We start from the raw sequence: 19,216 nt of genomic DNA on the forward strand, positions 1-19,216 counted from the left end.
TTTCCATTGATGTAAGTCTTTTCAGTCTTTTATAACTTCTTAGCAGCTTGTCTTTCCAAGAATATTCACATTGCCCCAAAATAGCCTGCTTCATCCAGCAAGGTCTGCTTGTGCTGATGCTGTCACAGGTTACTGCCCAACCTACACTGCTCTTTAACACCGACGCATCTGTGGCTACTATGGGGCAAAGCTGTCCCATTCTTAACTTTGATAGAGACTCAGAGGGAGCAGCTGTGGGCTGGAAACAGCGTGAGGCCACCCCATCCATACGTGCGTCTAACACAGCAGCACGAACCCTCGTACTCACTCATGTTCTGGGAGCTCTGTAAAGTCGGAGGAACACTTGAAAGTGAGGAACTTGTCATGGTCTCTTCAGGGGTGACAGATTCATTCTGTGAAGGACGACCACCAGTTGTGCTTTCTGTTCATGTAATTAAAAAAAAGCCACCATTAGGAGCACAGCAGATCACTGGTGAATCTTTTTGATATTCATATTAACATCCAATCACAGCTTGAAGATTAGCTGCTGAAAGCGTTATGACCAAGATTTAGAAATCCGTCATCTTAATACTCACCTTTTTGTGACTCAGTTAATTATTTTGAAGAAGATGGGGTTACATGAGACTGTTCTATGTTTGCTATAAGTGTTGTCCTCTGGGCGTCAATGTAATTCTATAAAGGAAGCAATCTTTATGGTCATCATTTTATGCATGAAACTCAGGGAAGTTCCCAAATTGCCCCTTAAACACATAACTCTTAGTAAGAAGGAACCATGATCTGCATCTGAGACTTTCTGACATAAAAGATATTAGCTCTGCTAAAAAGGGATGGTAAGAGAGAGCTTGTTGGTAAAGGTGGTACCATGATTCTCCTTCTTGCCTAGGAGAGACTTTTCAGGTAGGTGAATGGCCAGGGATGAAGAGATCAAGGAAGGAAACACAATTTACTTTTCAATATAGTGAGTTAATTTTTGAAGGAAAATTAACAGGAAAAAATGACCTGAGTTTAAAAAAAAAAAATGACACTGGATAAAAGATGGTTTGAGACACTCTAAATGTGAATAAAATGATGGGTGCTCTTCAGTCTTTTTGGAGTCCAGCATAGGGACACTGGATCGATAATGACCAGACAGACATCCCAGTCAGGACATGTTTGGTTCCAACCAGATATAACACTAGCTGGAGATGGAAGGAAGGCAGTCTAGTAGACTCCTGTCACGGAGCAGATCCGAGCATGGGTTGCTGAAGGCTTCCAGAAGAGCCAGTCAACTTCTAGCTCTCAGCAACAAACATCTACCATATAATACAAATTCTCAGCATTGTCAAGACTCATGCTGAAAAACCTAATAGTTTGCGAGACTTCATGAATGGTAGATAATTATGTCTGCAGACAAAAACGCTTCAGGAATTTATACGCAAATAAAATTCAATTAAATCAAATGTAAGAAAAATGATATGTATAGGAAAGAAATTAAATTATCATTATTTGCAGATCTTATAGTCCTGTATGTAGAAGACCTAAAAATTTCTACCAAAAGACTCTGAGAATTAACAAATTCAGTAGTGTAGAAGGGTACAAAGTCAACACACAAAAGTCTTGTACACAATAATAAACTCACCAAGAAAGAAATTAGCAAAACAGTGCTACTTACACTACCATCAAGAAAAATTAAATGTTTAGGAATTAACCCAAAATGAAAGAGAAATATCTCTACAGTAACAACTACAATACTCTGAGAAAGAAGATCAAAGAGGACATCACAAAATGAAAGGACAGCCCCTTCTCCAGAACAGGGAGAATCGATAAAGTCAAAATGACCACACTAACAAAGCTGATACACAGATTTAACGCAGTCCCAATCAAAATATAAATAACACTCCTCACAGAGTGAGAGGAAACAATCCTCCAGTTCACATGGAACCAGAAAGACGGAGAAGAGCCCAAGCAATCCTGGACAACAAAAGCAAAGCAGGAGGCGTCACAGCCCCGGACGTTAAGTTATATTATAACAACAATGCACACTTATGTGTTAATGGAACAGAACAGAAGATGCAGGAACAACTCCACACACATTCAGCAACATGGTTTTTAAATAAAGGGACCGAAAACACACACTATGGAAAAGATAGCCTCTTTAACAAATGTGCTGGGGAAACTGGTTATCTGCAGGCAAGAGACTGAATATAGATCTATCTCTGACCATTAGAGAAATGCAGGTGAAACCAGCACATAGATTCCTTCTTAGTCCAGGAAGAATGACGTCATCAAGAAACAATAATAACAAATTCTGGTGAGGCTGTAGGGGAAAAGGAACAGCAATAGATTGTTGGTGGAAACATAAAATAGTACAATCTGTATTGAAATCAGCTTGGAGATTTCACAAAAAACTAAGACTAGAAATTCAATTTGATCCAGTCATTTCTCTTCTAGGTGTCTTTCTGAGTTAAAGACATCACAGTGCAGTGAAACATGCATACCTCTGCATAGAGCAGCACAATTCATCTTATCTAAATCTTGGCAGCAGGCTATGCGGGCATCAAAAGACAAATTGATAAAGAAAACATGGTATTTGCACACAACAGAGTACTACTGTGCACAAAGGAGGACACACTTTGTGTGAATTGTAGGAAGAAGGATGCATGTTGAGGCCATAAAGTTGAGTGAAATAACATACATAAGCTGCAATATCACATGGTTTCTTATACCTAAGAACTAATTTAAATACAAATAAAGAGCAAAATGAAATATAGATAGAAACTAGCAAACAGAGAGGTAGATCTTTGGCAGATAGGAAGGGAACCAAGAGATAGAAGGAGATGGACGGAGGGGAGGGAAAGGGGTTTTAAAAAGATTAAGATGTGTCACCTGCGTGGAGCAGCTCCCCATGAGGAATGTGATCACTGTACTAACACACGAACTAATTTAAAACAGAAGAGAAAAGAGCCTATGAGGAGTCCTAGAAATGTTTAAGGAGTTTTAGTGTTTCTCTTCACCACCGGGAAAGTGATGCTTGATCTCATAATAAAGCAATGTGGGCCTTAAGAAATGTTTTAAGAAAAGAAAACTCAAATGTCAACCACAGTGTTCACCTCCCATATGGGAAAAGGGCAGTAATGGACACAGACTTAAGAGGCATCTTGAAATATAAGTGTGGCAGGAAATACTTGAGGAAAAGCTGATGGGTCTTACTGTGCACGGAGAGGAGAAGCTGATGCTCACTTAGTGGGGAAGCAGGAAGACCACCTCGCTCAGAGGAGAAACACAGTGCATGTGGGTGAAAATTTAACTTTTCCTTGGAACCTCAATTTAGGCTGGGAAACATTTAACAAGTGTATCTTTTTAGACAACTCTGGATAAAAATTATTCACTTGAGACGAAAAGCTCTCCTCTGGCCTGAAGGATCCCTAGTGAAATATTGGGTACTATGATTCCACCACCACCTTTCTGCACCCAGCATCTGCACTGGCTAGAGGACAAGTGCTTTGCACCCCTCACCATCCCGGGTGCTAGGCAGCTTTGCTAGCAGCAGAGTTAACACGAACGGTTCCTGAGGGGACCTCTGTCGTGGGACAGGAGCACTGTTTCCATCATGAGAGCAGCCGCACAGTGAGCATCTCACACTGCCCTCTGCACCACGTCTGTCTGCACTTCTAGAGTGCCCACACTTGCATGGTTTGCAGGGACAGTGAGTTCTCTCTGTGGTATGGACTATACTCACAGTCATGAGTCATAGCCAAAGAAGCTAAGATAGACATAGCTTGGTCTGGTCCTGGCCAGAAATCAAGTCAACATTGCACTGCAAACTGACTCCCCAGACACATCTTTGTGAGAAAGGCTCTGACTAAGATGGCACCCCAGGAAAGAGGTGGAGATAACTGGTCCACCAGACTTGCAGGCAGCAATGTAGAAGATGGAGAATATGAAAAAAATGTAACAGGATGACACTAAAAATATAACAATGTTCTACAATAACACCAAAGAAGTCAATATGATTGAAATATTAAAAAAATTTAAAAATGTTATAAAACGGATTATATAAGAGATCTAACAGAAAACAAGCAATTAAATGAAAATAGCAAAACAATGCAGGCTATAAGTGATATATTTGACAGATTTTTTAAAAAGCACAGAAATCTTGTAAATGAAGAACTCAGTAAGTCAATTAAAAGTTTGAGAGCCCCAACAATAGTATAAATTAACAGGCAGGAAGACTAACCCTGAAGACAAGTCTTGCAGTATCATAGTCAGACAAAATAAATAAAGACAAGGAAAGTGAAGAAGAAAATGAGAAAGAATAAAGGGAACATTCAAAACTTTTGTGACACCATTAAATAAACAAGTAATCATATTTTTAAATATAGGAAGGACAAAAAATTTAAGGACCCAGAAAATCTATGCAATGAAATAATACCAGAAAACTTTGCTAATTGCGAAAGATAGGTATATCCATGTACAGAAGGCTTATAGAACACCAAATAAAGTAAAATAAAATCTTTTCATGGTTACATATTACAGTCAAACTGTCAAAAGTGTAGGATGAAGAATTCTAAAATCTGCAAGAGAAAAGTGCCAACTCACATATAAGGGTATCCCTGCTGTCAGACTAACAGCAGATTTATTGACCTCTAGGGCTGCAGAGCCCCTTACAGCACATGGAGGAGCCTACAAGTTCACACGCATAGCCCCGGGAAGATGTTTCCAAGCACTGGCAAACACTGGAGCAGGGGCTTCTTGAAAATTAGCTCAGATTCTTTTGGTCTCTGTCCTTGATGTGGAAATAAGTATCTTGGACTGAAGTAACTTTTTAGTGTTATATCTAAGAAGGGAAACAAGGTATGAAGGGATGTAGCCAAACAGCTGAACCATGAAGGAAAAGCTCAAGACTTGGCCCTCCAGTGCTTCCTTCTGGGGAGGAGGAGATCAGACATGACGCCAGGCCAGGTGCAGTCCCTGGACTCTGCAGGGAACTGAAGGGGGTTGAAAAGATGGCAGCTGACTGGGACTAGAACTTCTGGTAGCAGATTAAAAGGGGAGACAGCTTTATTTGTATGAGTCGTGTGTTTCCTTTTTAATTCCTATGTCATTTAAATGGTGAGTGAGGTCGGCACAGGAGGCCTTTTGTGAAGGCCTCTGAAGCCACGTCCTCCCCTGGAGCTGCTGACATCCCAGGAGAAGCCGCCAGATGCTCCCTGTGGTACAGACTGTGGTGAACTGGGAGAAGGACCTGTCTACTTTCCTACCCCACCGACCAAGGTCAGTGTGTACAGAAATTTGAGAATGGCCCCAGGCCAAGAATAGAATCATACTTATGTTTAGAGCAGTCCTTTGTTCAGAAGCCACAGAAATCTTATGAGTTGAGATAATTCAGCGGCTCAGAATGATCCAGAATCTGTGATTTTTAAAAATGGCTTTGCAGCTCCTGCAAATGTGCTAATAAAAGACTTCCTGCACGTTTTTATTTCCATGTAGATGTCGACTTTCCTCTTCAAGTCTATCTCAGTGGTGTTTCTTGGATTTAGGGTAAATTTTGGTAGGGTTTCTTTTTTATTTTCTCAGGTATATGGTTCTGATTTATCCATAAAGCCATGCATACCATTGAATCATTAGTAATGGTGCTTATCAGGACCTTAGAAGCTTCTAGGACCTCTCAGCTTCCCCCTTTTCAAAGCTGCAGTTTGTAACAACTAGCAGTGAGGTTCCTGTCAGGCCAGGTGGGGTGAACAAGAGGGCTTTATTTGCTTTCTGGTTGTAAAATGCGTATGAAATTTTTGTGTTACTGTCACTAGCGTTTAAGTAACCAGACTTTATCACAATCGTTTTAAATTGTATTCTCGAAGCTCTGTTTCTCCCACGTATGTGGGGAACCTCCAGGGGGAACAGAGAGGAACATAGTGTAGGCCACCTGCCACCTCCACACAGAACACTATCTCATCCTTCTCACACTGAGGAGTTCAACTCCACGCAACACTGGCATTTAGGGTGGCTTCTTAAGATTGTATGTCAAATTATTTCATCCGGTTAATGAAATTAGATAATGATGGCCTAACTTAAAAATAAGTTTTTAAAATAGTGACCTTCTTGTCCACAAAATTCTTCCAAAAATTGTTAGAGCAGGGAATATTTTCCAACTAATTTTAGGAGGCTGGGATGACCCTGATACCCAATCCAGACAAACATCGCAAGAAAAGAAGGCTAGGATGCTTTACCCCTTATGAATATGAATGCAAAAACCCTTGACAGAATAACACAAATCAAATCTAGCACCATAAAAACACTAGCACCATCAAAATGATTATACACACTGCATGACCTAGTTGAATTTATTCCAGATATGTAAAGTTGGCTTGGCATGTCAAAATTGTTACATGTCATATTACTAAAACAAAGGGTAAAAGTCACACAATAACCTCAATATGGTGAGAGGAAGCATTAAAAATTTCAGTCCCTTCCATGATAAAAACACTCGACAGAGTAGTAATAGGAAGGATTTGCTCATCCTGGTGAGAGGCACCAAGAAAACAAAAACAAAAACAATTTGTGACTAACGCCATTCATAATGGGGAAGTACTGAGAGCTTTCTCTTATTAGGAGGAGGAAAAGAAGAGCCCCTCGCTCCCCTCTCCAGCATGACACTGGGACCATCAGACAATACAGTGAAAGAACATTCACTGAAAGGAAAGCAACTACCTCTATTTGTTGATGACATCACACTGTGTATAAGAAATCTTAGAACACACGCACACGCACACGCACACGCACACACATGGACACACAATGCAAGCAGTAAATGAGTTCAGCAAAGTGATGTATTTCTATGAGTAGCTATGAACAGCCCAAAGTTGAAACTAAGAAAAACGTATTTCATTTACAAAAACAAAAATTGAATAACAACATGGAATATGTTGAATTAAAGCAATTCAAATGATCTACACTAAAAACTATAAATGTCATTGAGAGAAATTAGAGACTTAGGAAAGCAATACATGCTTATGAATTGGAAAATAGCAAAAGTTGAGAATTTACAAATTTAATCGAATTGCACATGTTAGAGGGGTGAGACTATGGTGTGTGAATTAGATACACATAGCGAGTATGCTTTAAGTGGTGGCAAAAGGCACCTACTCACCTGCACCTCCGCCTGCTGTAGATGGGGTCACCGGCAGCAGCCCCGCTGAGCTGGTACTGGCCGCTCCTGGTTAGGTAAGAGACGCCATTGTTACTGCTCACGGCCTCCACTCACTTGTCAAGCAACAAATAAAGGTTAGTCAGACTTGGAGGGTGACTATGTTAGCTTTTGTCTATCTTTGATTTTTTTTTTCCATTTTTCCAGCTCTTTTTGTCCAAAGAGGAATGTAGGAGTTGAACGCTTGGTGGTCTCATTTTAAACATCTGTGCATGTAACACTCATTTGTGTGCACACACGGCTTTGTGTGATAGATCCAAGCTGCAGATTTCTCTTGCAGACTGTTACCTGGGTTTCACTAAACATGTAGAAAAATATTTTAAAAACTCTAAATTCCAGCCACAAGAAATCATTTTATTTTTCCCTTTAGAGAAAATGTCCTGGCTAACAGGATTGGAGAATGTCATTTGTTGTGATGAATTGTGTGCTATTTTGTTAATTTAGCTATAGTAATGAAAATTTCAAATAAGCAAAAGTCATAAAAAATTGTACTCTTGTAATTGTTCATTCTAGAGTCATTTTTCAAATTCCTGTTCTGTGCTGGCTCCCCCTGGATCTCGAGCCATTCACACAGACAAATGCACCTGGCCATGCCCAGCACTCTAGACCACGGCGCAAACACCTGCTCCTCCCCTGGCCCAGGTGACGTGAATGCCTGTTTTGGTACCCAGCAGCCTTGGTATCGAGCAGGTGCTGAGGAAGGTTTTACTGCTGCATATGACTCTACTCATTCAAACATCTGACTAGCAACTGTCTTTGAACCAGGCCCAATAATAATCTCACTTCAGGACAGAATTTCAGGTTGGGTTTTGTACCACAGGTGTCCGTGTTACGAGGGTGACATGAGGTGTCTGCACAGTGCGCAGTGGCTGAGTCCATCCGGGCGGCCACGGCCCTTCTCCCCAGCTGTAACTCTGCAAGCAGGCTCTCCTCGGGGCAAAGGTGCATTTGTCCATGTGGTAGCAGCTGCCATCAGCTATGGGGTTGTAAGGCGAGTCCTCCTCTCACCCGCACTTCTACTCCGATGGTACAATTTCCACCAAGCATTTTTACGCTTTCCATAAACACAGCAGCACAAACCAAGTTCAAACAAAGAAAATGTGATTGGGAAGCCCTCAAATTAAAATAAAGGAGCTACGTGCACTGTTTTTTATAAGTACTTTCACCATAGCCAAGAGAACCACGCTGGCCATGAAGAAGGAGAAGCTGCTTCACTGTGGAGACGCCCTTCTGATATTCTTGTGTCGTTCACACTGGTTATTCGGAAGATGGGAACTGTACACAACTGCTCCAAATTTAAGCCTCCTGTGGGTCTGAAATTAGGCAGCCATGCATGCAGGCACATTGTGTGGCGCATGAGATCTTCAGACAAACTCTGCACCTGTCCAGTGCTGCCTGTTAGCTGCATTTCCTGTGGGAGGATGAGCAGCACTGTGACCAGAGAAGGTTTGCTCTTGTGCCCTCACTCCAGCATGGCGACCAGGCAGCATCCGAATGGCCGGCTCCTGTGCCCCTGTCCCAGTGCTGCCCCACTGAGCCGTGAGTGCACAGCCCCTGCCCCGCGGCCTGGCTCCTCAGGATGGACTGTGCTGGTACGGACCCGGGTCCAGGAGACTCGGCTCCTCTGCATCAGCGGTTAGGGGCATTGCCGATGGTAAAGCTAAGCATACACTTTCACAAAACCAGGGTAAATTGTCAGCTTTATGCCTGAGACTCCTCTCAGAGAGAGGAAGAAAGAGAGAGGGCAGCAAATAAAAGAAATCATCAGAAACTACAGTGAATGTTTATTTTTTTAATGTTTAATTTTTAAAAATTATGGTAAAAAACACATTACCATTCACCTCCCTGCAAGTGTCTCCCCTCACCTCAGACACACTTGTTCTGTTGTTCTCGCCACTTTCTTTTTTATTTATTTATTTATTTTTCATCGGTACCGGGGATCGAACCCGCCGCTGAGCTAAATCCCCAGCCCCCCTTTTTTTTAATTTTTTTTTTTTTTATCGGTACTGGGGATTGAACTCATGACTGCCTGCTTGCAAGGCAGGTGGTTCTTGCCACTTTCTGAAGCAGTTCATGAGTGTCTGTATTAAACAGAGACCCAATTAAACGTCCAGTAAACGCTGCTGCCTGGGGCCACCCAGTGGAAAGGTGGCTCACAAAAACATCACGGAGTGTCCTCACCCATCTCTTTCACCAAACCTGGAACCGTGCGGCTTCTGACTCTTCCCATAGTCAAAACGGCCATCAACAGTCAGTGTAGTATTGAATCAATTCAGGACATCAAGGTAGCTAGGACAATGCAGCTCAAGACAGCTAGGAAAGAGGACTTCAGAACTGCTTCAGGAGGTCTAAGCAGGTCTAAGCAGCAAGAGCGATGGGGTAAGTGGATGGAAAATGTGGAGAATTTTGAGGAGATTCATGGTAACGTACCTTTATGGCAATAATTTTATTTAAACACGCACCATGGTTTTTGATCATGGTTCACAGTTATGCTTTATAAAGTACCAGAACGCCTGTTCTCAGAACCTGGGGACACAAGGCTAGCGCAACTTTTAAGGAAAAATCCCGGAGTGGTGGTGCACACCTGTAATCCCAGTGCTCTGGGAACCTGATGCAGGAGAACTGGAGGTTCAAGTGCAGTCTGTGCTGTTGAATGAATTAGAGAGACCCTGTCTCAAAACAGGGGAGGGGAAGCTAGGGGTGTAACTCAGAGAAGACTTTGGGTTTGATTAAAATTGAAACCACTGTGTGAGGGAAATGGTCAGAGGTGCCGTGGCCATGGTTTCCCACCTGTGTCCTCTGGCGTTTCCCTTGCCTGGACACACAGCTTGTGTGATATTCTAGGAATAAAAACCCCATGCTGTGCTCATTACATGATGTTTCCCCCGACTTGATAGAAAAGTTCTAGGAGGATTGGTTTGCTTTCATCTTAGACTCAAACACTGCAGAAATAGGAGGCTTTGATCATGGCACCCTGGCTTTTTGAGCATCTCCACCCCAGTGTATCCCAGAGAGCTGGCCTTTGTTGATCTGCATGGTGGAGCTTTGTCTCACAATAAAAATTAAGGTGAAAATGAAGAGCTTTGGAAGATTTCAGTCTTTAATTCATTCGGAGTACTTGATTTTCTGGTCTTTCTGTGACCTCTGCATTCTGACAAGTTTCTGTCCCTAGGCAATCAATGAGCATTTGTATTCTTTGTCCATCATTGATTAGGGAACCTGAGTAACATGTCTGTCTCATTTATGTATGTTGCAGGATAAACCAAACGCTGCTTTGTATTGATACACCCTTGAGTTTCATTTGAAGAATTCTAATGGCATTTTAAGTTGTTATGAATGATAAGACAGTCTCTTTAATATCTAGATAGATATGCTGGGTCGATTTGCTATCACTCAGTCTAGTGACAGAAATGATGACATTGCTATTGAAGCCAACAGATTAAATCTGTTATCACCACAGAACAAGCAACAGATCAGTCCGTTCTTAGTACAGGTACACCGTGCTGGCCCTGCCGTGCAAGCGGAAAGCTACAGCAGCTAAATATTTATACGGCTTGCGCATGGCGTTTTTCTTCTCTAAAAATAAACTATGTTTATGTAATATTAACAATAAGAACATTGTCAAACAGGAAACAATCTTCAAGAATATTGGCAAGGAGACCCACTGAGAGCCCAGGCTTATGGTGAAACCTAAAATCTCACAAAGATCTCAAAATAGTGACATACCAGACCTTTGTAACAAACACATATAAGATTCTGGGTTACTTCTTATATTAAATTATACAAATGCTACTAGTTTTGTCTGCTAAAGGTAAAATAATTTTTTTATGAATATGATCCTACCATGAGAAGATGTTCCAGTTGTGGGTTCAGCAACGCTGTTGTTTACGTTTGGAGTTGATACAAATGTGTTTGTTGTGGAAACTGTTGCTGGTATTGGTGAAGCAGTAATATTTTTAGCATCTGGAAAAAAAAGTAGATTCTGTTAAAGTAGCTGCATTAACATTTATATTTTACCAATCAGCACACTGGTGTATTTAAATCAAGTACAGCGAACTGTATATTTACTGCTGTTAATGCGGTAGGAGGCCCTGAGTCCAGCACTAATTGCTGGTTGCACTGGACTCATCCTGGATCCAGTGTTTGTTCACTGACTCTCTCATCAGAGGCGCAGAGTTTCCTGGTAGCTGAGAGTTACAACCAGTGTTTCTGAAGCTACAAAGTTTCTGAGAAACTTTGCAAATTATTGAGTTTTCTAAATTGCAATTATGTTTAGGAAACCAAAGTCTTGGAAATTAAGGCAATAAACTCTATCCATACTATACATTTATTTTTAGTACTAATTCTTAATTAATTGAAGTATATAAAGGAATTTGTATTCTTTAACATGAAGAATGTTCAAACTTTATTGTTTCAAAATTAAATATGAAAGATTTAATACCATTCCATGAAAAGATATGGTTCACATATATTTATTTTAAGTCACTGCCCCTTAATTTCTAACCCTTTAGTTTAGTGATCTCATTTATATATACCGTTAGTTAAAAATCAAAATGCACAGACAGTATTCTGCAAAGGATTTGGAAAAAGCATCTTCCTTGATGAAAGGCTGTGTTTTCTGTCATTACTTGGCCTGTGTAGAGCACATAGAGTACTGTGATGCTGCAGTGTAGTTTACAGAGTCAGATAAGAGGATGAACTTTCTTACGGAGGCGTGGTCTACTCAGGTCAACCTGGGCAGGTTGCCACAGTAACTGTATGTGACTGTAAGAGTTCTAAACCTTAAGTCATATTAATTTTCTCTTTGAATGGGGCATTTCAGTGAGAGGCATTTCCTCCGTGTCATGAGGTGACTCCACTTGTTTCCTTTTTCAGCCCGGAGATGTTTGAAGGTGTGAGCTCTCAACACTGTGCTCACGAGCAAATCACACAGGGCTCACTGGGTGTGTTCAGCACACAGCCTCATGTCCAGCACTTACAGGAGGAATGAGCTTCACTTCACAGGTGTATGGAAGGGGAGTCCAAACATTTTCACCTCTGGACACACGCCTTGCACCCTGCCCAAAATTCAGAGAGGAATGGGCCCCACCTAGTTCTTTAGTAGCCAACTTGTTCTAGCTTGTTCATTTTGTCTTGGATTCCACCACCACTTAGCAACGAGTTTCTAAGTTTATATTGACACTTATGAAGTTATTCAAACTGTGCCACTTACTGGAAAATCCACCTGTAGATAGCTTGAAGGTTCTGGGTCTATTGACTTCTGACTAGCAATAATCTTAATTATGAGCATAATTAATAATTAACTGCTGAGCACAGTCAACATCTTCAGTTCCCTTTTTCTTTCTTCCTGTTATCCTCCCCCCTCCTTTCTTCCTCCCCTCCCTGTGTTTCCTTCTGCAATACTTACTGGGCCACTGCTTGTTCAGAAGCCATGATTAGATGCATAAAGCCTGTGAGGTCCCACACGGTGCTGCCCTGTCTGTAACTCCTTAGGTGGGACGCAACAACTGCACAATAAACAACGTGAGCTGCCTTGCATGAGTGCTGTCGACTAGTGCTTTGCAAAATGCTAGGGATGGCACCCCCGAGGGCAGTGAACTCTCTTGATAGTTCAGAATGTTTAGCAGCAGAAGAATAAGAGACATAAAACTTTAAGAAAAGCTGCATGCCAAGAAAGCTCCAGGTGCTGACTGGGCCTCAATTCAGCAGGGAGCCTGGCAGCCTTCATTGATTTGGGCCCATGTGAAGTCTGTGTTCCTGGAAGAACCACAAGCTAAACTGTGTATCTCTTGACTGGACATGTTCCTGCTTCAACTGCAAGAAAAATGAAGTCCAGAAAATCTCCTGTCACTCCCTGGACATCGTGACAAACTGCATACATCGTGACACACTCAGCTCCTCAGCTGAGCACCCAGGGATGCACTCAACACCACCAAGTGGAAATTTCATCCGCCCACCCCTCTCTCTCCTCCTGAGCTGCTCTCTTCTGTACCAAACCACAAGCTGCCCTGATGTGAGCATGGCTTCTATTTTTTAAATAAAGCCTTCCCCTTTTCCCCTTTAACTCTTGGTTGACAGAGACATTGTTAGAGTAAGTTGTACATAGTGGGGTTAAATTCTGTTTCAGGGTTTTTATATAGGGACGTGTGCGTGCACGAACCTGTGTGTGTGCATGCGTGTGTAAACCTGCATGAAATAATTATCTGTGCAAAATGTATTTCTGACTGGGATGCAAGTTCAGAATTTGGAAGCAGCTGACTGAACAGTAAGTTAAAAGAAGTTCATCTACCTGATGCCCAAGCCATGAACTCATCCTGGGAGTAAAGACAGAGGGAGACCCATGAAAGCCCATGTTGGAGAGGGAGGGGGCGGGAAGGGCAGAGCAGAGCCCTGCAGTTTGAAGGAGAAGCGCCTGGAGGACCTGGCTTGGCTGTGCTTTGCTGGGACAGTACTGGGCTGTGCAGTAGGTGCTGCCCAAGAGGACCTGGAAACCAAGTACGGAGGACAGAGCACCAAGCCTGGGACCTGGGATTTAGGAATGTGGTGGGAGACATGGAAAGAGGCTAAGTGGAAATCCCATGTCAGGAAGATGATGAGGAATGGATGGAGTGGAAAATGGGAAGCTGAACTGTGAGTCCCCTGCCTTCTCGAAATCATCATCTTATACCAAATTCATAAAATGACTGGTTGTGAGCTGTAAGCAGGAGGATTCTTCCCACTGTCAGCCACAACAAAGATGTGCTGCCAGGAGTTTCCTCCTCCACTTCCCCAGCGCACCTAGCCTGGTTGTCCTGAGCAGACCCTCCGTCCCTGAGCACACGCTCCATTCCATCGCAAGTCCTTCCGCAGAGAGCAGATCTCCATAGCAAGGCTGACAAGATGTGCCTGGCTGGGGGAAGCACGCTCTAAGGGTTGTCTCGTCCTGATACGGGGACCGGCGCCTGCCCTCAGATTCACCATTTAAGGGGGAGAACACCAAGGCTCCCAAGGGTGAGCATCTCGCTCAGCTGCACTAGAAAGTAACATTGTGGGACCCCCACTGATGCTCAAATCTCAAATGCCTCAACCACAGAGGTAAGGTGGCTGCAGGGAGCTCCCTACCCCAGCAGCCTGCTCATTTCCAGGGAAAAGATGTGACACAAAAAAAGAGGAGGTGACACGACACACAGATATTTTGCCCTTTGCCACCACTAACGAAGAAATGGACAAAACACAGCCTGTCTTGCATGAAAAGCTGCAACATTCCATGCCGGTGCTCACAGTCCTGCGCATACACATGCCACACTTTCCACAGTAGATTAAGAGCTTCACTGCAGTTTCACTGATCTAAGGGTGATCAATCTTGTTCTAGGTCAAAACCAACTCTGAAGTCAAAATTCCATTCTTTGAGACCTAAAAATGTTTTATACATCGCAATAAAACATTTGCTTGATTGGAAAATGTTTTGGGTTTTCAAACATTTCAAAAGATCATAGCACTAATTAGGAGAAAATTCTGTTTTACGTCTTTCAGTGCTGCTTATCAGATGCTACAGAAAAACCCACCTTTGGCTCCAGCTCTGCTGTCTGGACCCACGGCAAGCACTGCTCTCCGAGGAAATATCTACAGTACCAGCTTTACTCATGCTAAAGTTCAGAAGGAAGGTTTAAGCTCTTGAAGGAAACACAAGAATGATTTCTTCAGAAATGTATAATTATAGTCTGTGAAGATGCTCCTTGCCAAATGGTCTTCTACACTCTCCATTGCACCATTCAGGGTAGTAGTTTCATAACCAGGTAAACTAATCTGTGGAAGTGATGGTAAAGCCACTTTATTGCTCAACATCTCAAAATGCATTTTTTTTCTACAAATCCATGTTGTTTTCACCCAGTGCAGTCACATAACCTCCGGCCTTAAAAAATTTGGAGATTTCATCTTGAAATGAAGTAACTTCCAGTTTAGGTATAATTGTGTAGATAATCTATCTCCTTGTATAGTATAGATTCATAGATCCATAGATCCATGCATAGTATAGTATAGATCACCATGTATAGTAAGCATTAATCTAATTGGTAATTAAATGTAATGTTTCAGTGTATTGCCAGGATCTTATAAATGATGAGAGGATTGATTTTCATTATCAATAGTTGCTGGAATTATATTCTAGCTTTTTTACTAATAAATACTGTATATACAGACTTAGTCAATGATCATTAGTGAAATTTAAGTTGAAAGTTTCAATTTTTTTCTCATATATTAATATTGTAAGTATAAAGGTATAAGACATGTGAATAAATATAAAATATATATATATATATGTAAATGTGGTATAGTTACATGTAAATATGATAAAATATGTAACATAAATGCAAATAAAATAGGGCATTACTTTCTGTAGTCCTATCAAAAGTTTATTGAATGACATTGCACCTACTCCTTTTGTGACCACTTTCATATTAACAGTTTTACACCACTGGCAATCCTTCTCTTTTGACATAGATTCAGTTTGCTTCCTTGCTGATCAGTCTAGATGCAACCCATTTTAAAAATAATTTGTATTAATAATTATGTGATGATATGGTCATTTATTTCTTCTATTTACAGTGATCCAAAAAATTTGTCTGATAGGAAATTTATAAATAACTCATGAGTGAGTGACTTACATTTACTTCAGTAAACATTTATTAAACAATATTTCAATAGGTGTTAAATGAAATTAAATATATATTAAATGTACTAAATATACGTGTGTGTGTGTGTGTGTGTGTGTGTGTGTGTTTTCCTGAAGGAACATAGAGACTATTTTGATCTTCATCATATAAAGCCACTATAAAATTTATGCTTGCAGTTGTGCCATATAAAATGCTGCAAATAATTAGTGCTATGTGTGGCTGGTTCTACACAGTTTAAGAGAAATCAAAGTCAGGTCATACCTCTGTGGATCTCTATAACAATCAAAAAAATTGTCTTGAAGGAAGAGATTTCAAGATTAGATAGTTCCTCTTGGACCCAACAAGGAAAGAAACAACATTCCAGACCTGAACACAAGGGGATAGAATCGTGCTGTGTGGACACAGTCCAGGTGCACCTGAGCCTTGAGGAGGCAGTGCCCAGAAGTACAGCCTTTGGGAGGTGAAAGCAAAAAAATCTGAGTTTTCAATGAAACATCAAACTTAGTGGTACCTCTTTAAAAAAGAAAAAGCTTACAGCACCTTTTCACTGAGGCCAAGAAAATGTTGCAAAAGACATAGACATTTGGAGAACACTCAAGTTTCCCACATGCAATGACTTCGGGGATGAGTAGCAAAGAAACCTATATCTGCCATGGAGGAGATGTCTCTGACGAGGTTCCCATCCTCCAGGGGAGGCAGTGCCACACTGGCAGGCGTATGGGACAGGCGTTTCCACCACCTGGCTCTGCCTAGGGACAGGAAGGCAGTGCCATGCTGGTGGGTCTGAAAGGAGACCTAGTGTCTGCAGGAGGGAGCTGAGCACCCTAGCATGGTTGGGTGCAGGCCAGATGTGCCACTCCCAGGGGTCCAGTTCCCTGTTATGACCTTGTCTCCCATACACTAAAGAGTCTTTACAGATTCTACCCCAGAGAGTAAGAGCTCACTGCATCGTGGGCTTTATTATATAACTGATAGTTTGATTAGTGACTCTCAGCTGCTCAAGGAATGAAAATAAAAGTTTCTGTTAAAACTTGTGGTGCAGGAGTAAGAGCAACAGGGAACAGCACAGAATCTCCTTGGCTTTCAGATTACTGTCCCGGTTTCTCCCTCCATGTGGATTCTAGGGTTCTTCAGTTCACAAAGTAGGAGCAGAGAAAACAAGAGGCCAGGCCTTCACATGATCTTGAGCTCCCCAGGCCCACTTTCTGTACATTCAGAAAGGGAATCTTCACAAGCATCTTCTTGTCCTCCTCCGTTGTGGCTCTGGGACCTGACGGGTGTAGCAGGTCAAGGTCAGCAATTTTTCTCAAGTCGTGCCTTGGGCTTTCTTCTGAATTTGCAACCCTGGGTCTTAAACTAGGATCTTCCTGAGCAATGTGGATGGTGTCATCTGGCACTGTGACTAACAGGTCACAGTGAACAGAGATTTAGTCACTTACACATGTGAAATCATTTCCAAAAGAAGCTAAAAAATTTCCAATGAGGGGCTCTAAAGGAAAGGAGATCTATGAAATGACAGAACAATAACTCAGAACAGTCCTCGTAAAGAGGTTCAGAGGTGATAGACAAAAAATTAAACAAAATCTAGAAAAATTGTCCAAAGAAAATGAGAATTCTGTCACTGAAGTGAAGACCATAGCAAAAGCACACATAGAAATCCTAGAGTTGAACAACACCATGAGCAGAAGAAAAATTCAGTAGATGACATCTATTGGTGGCTCCTTCAAGCTGAAAGAAACAGTGCCTCTGACTACATGCAGGTGGAGAAACAGAAAGGGAAAGCATAAAACCGCGTGAAGAGAGCAAGGAATTACAGGACACAATCAAAATAGCCAATATGTATGTAGTGTGAGTTCAAGGAGAAAAACAGGAAAGGGATTGGAAAGCCTATTTCAAGAAATAGTGGCTGAAATCACCCCTACAACAGGAGTAAGGTCTTCTATCAAAGCTGTGAGGGTCTTCTATCAAATTCAACCCAAAGAGGAATTTATTAAAACAAGTGGTCAAGCTGTCTTAGTTCCTTTTCCTGTTGCTGGGACAAAATATTCAGCACCCAAAGCTAAAGGAGGAAAGGTATATTTAGCTCACAGTTTGTAGAGGTTTCAGTTCATAGCTGGCTGCTCCCAAGCAAAATGGCATGTCAGAGGGGCATTTCAGACCAGGCAGGCAGAAGGAGTAAGCAACAAGCCGGGAGAAACAAGTGCAGTAGCAACTTCTTTCTGTCCCTTGGTATTTTATTTAGGTTACTCGCCCTTACGATGAGTAGCACTCACTCTCAGAACTATGCCAAACCAACTGGGGGACTGACTTAGCAACCACACACCCTTGATCCCAGCACCACACCCTGTAGATCTGGCCACTTCTAAAAAAGCCCCACCTGTGACGACATGAGGCTTTGAGAGGACAGCTAGACACAAACAATAACACTATCAAAAATCAAAAACAAAGAAAAACTCACATTATAGGGACAACAGTATAATTTCAAGTGAATTTCTGAGCACAATAGTAATATTATATATGCTGCTGTGAAATAATATACATATACACATATATGTATGTGTATATAGTATCCACTGTAAATAACAGACACTAAAAGAAAACTCATTATCCAGGGAGAAAGCAGTGCAACCCCGTGTGTAGAGCAGGAGACAGCAGGCTCAGGGCCATGGTACCTGGCTTGAATATAGCTCCACCAGTCACCAGCTGCTGGCCTCATGCAGGTGGCTTACCCTGCCTGCACTGATGCCCTGTCTTGGGGTGGCACTCGGAAGTGAGGGGATTTTCAGAATGTGCATATTAATGGGGTTCCAGAAATCCCTAGAAGATGTGCCTGGAGGTTTGTTCCTCAAGAGCTGCTGTGAGACTGACCTTGGTCCCAGCCTCTCTCTGGTCCTGGTCTGAGAAGTCATCACATTGTTTCTATCACATGTGCTTCTGCTTTGCTGTATTTCATGGTGTGGCACAGTTGAGAACCAAAAAGAGGCCAGTGCTACACTCTCGAACCCCTAAAACCTGTCCCTTCGCACTAGGGGGTGCTTCAAGTATTTTATTACGGTGTCAAAAGTCTGATTGATACCACCACAGTTTCAATTCTCAGGGTATACTTTATGGCGATGGTTACAAAACAGAAGATGGAAACATCTAAAATAATAAGCACTATGGCTACTATGTTGGCTACACTTGAATTCATCCTCATTAAAGCTCAAGGAAATGAAACACATTTTATAACTCTACCATGCATTCACATATATTTACGTTATTTCAAATATTCAAATATTCCTTCTATACATTTGGTTAACTCATTTGAAAGCTATCATCAACACAGCCAGATGGTTCCAGTCAGAATAGTCTCATAAAAACTTAAATCCTCCTCAAATTATAA

At 41.8% G+C, this 19,216-nt stretch overlaps 1 protein-coding gene across 1 annotated transcript in view; it reads right to left on the bottom strand.

Annotated features, from left to right (window-relative positions):
- The window catches only part of Emcn (endomucin), an 84,436-nt gene that overhangs the window by 42,245 nt on the left and 22,975 nt on the right, over positions 1-19,216 (bottom strand). The window contains exons 2-4 of the mRNA XM_003468023.5: positions 11,027-11,146; positions 7,127-7,192; positions 308-421 (exon numbers count right to left, since the gene is read on the bottom strand). Coding sequence (XP_003468071.2) covers positions 308-421; positions 7,127-7,192; positions 11,027-11,146 — 300 coding nt within the window. The remainder of the gene's footprint in view (positions 1-307; positions 422-7,126; positions 7,193-11,026; positions 11,147-19,216) is intronic.

The sequence above is a fragment of the Cavia porcellus genome, unplaced genomic scaffold (genome assembly GCF_034190915.1).
Source record: "Cavia porcellus strain 051 isolate PalLab524CR breed Dunkin Hartley unplaced genomic scaffold, mCavPor4.1 scaffold_14, whole genome shotgun sequence".
NCBI classification, from domain to species: Eukaryota; Metazoa; Chordata; class Mammalia; order Rodentia; family Caviidae; genus Cavia; species Cavia porcellus.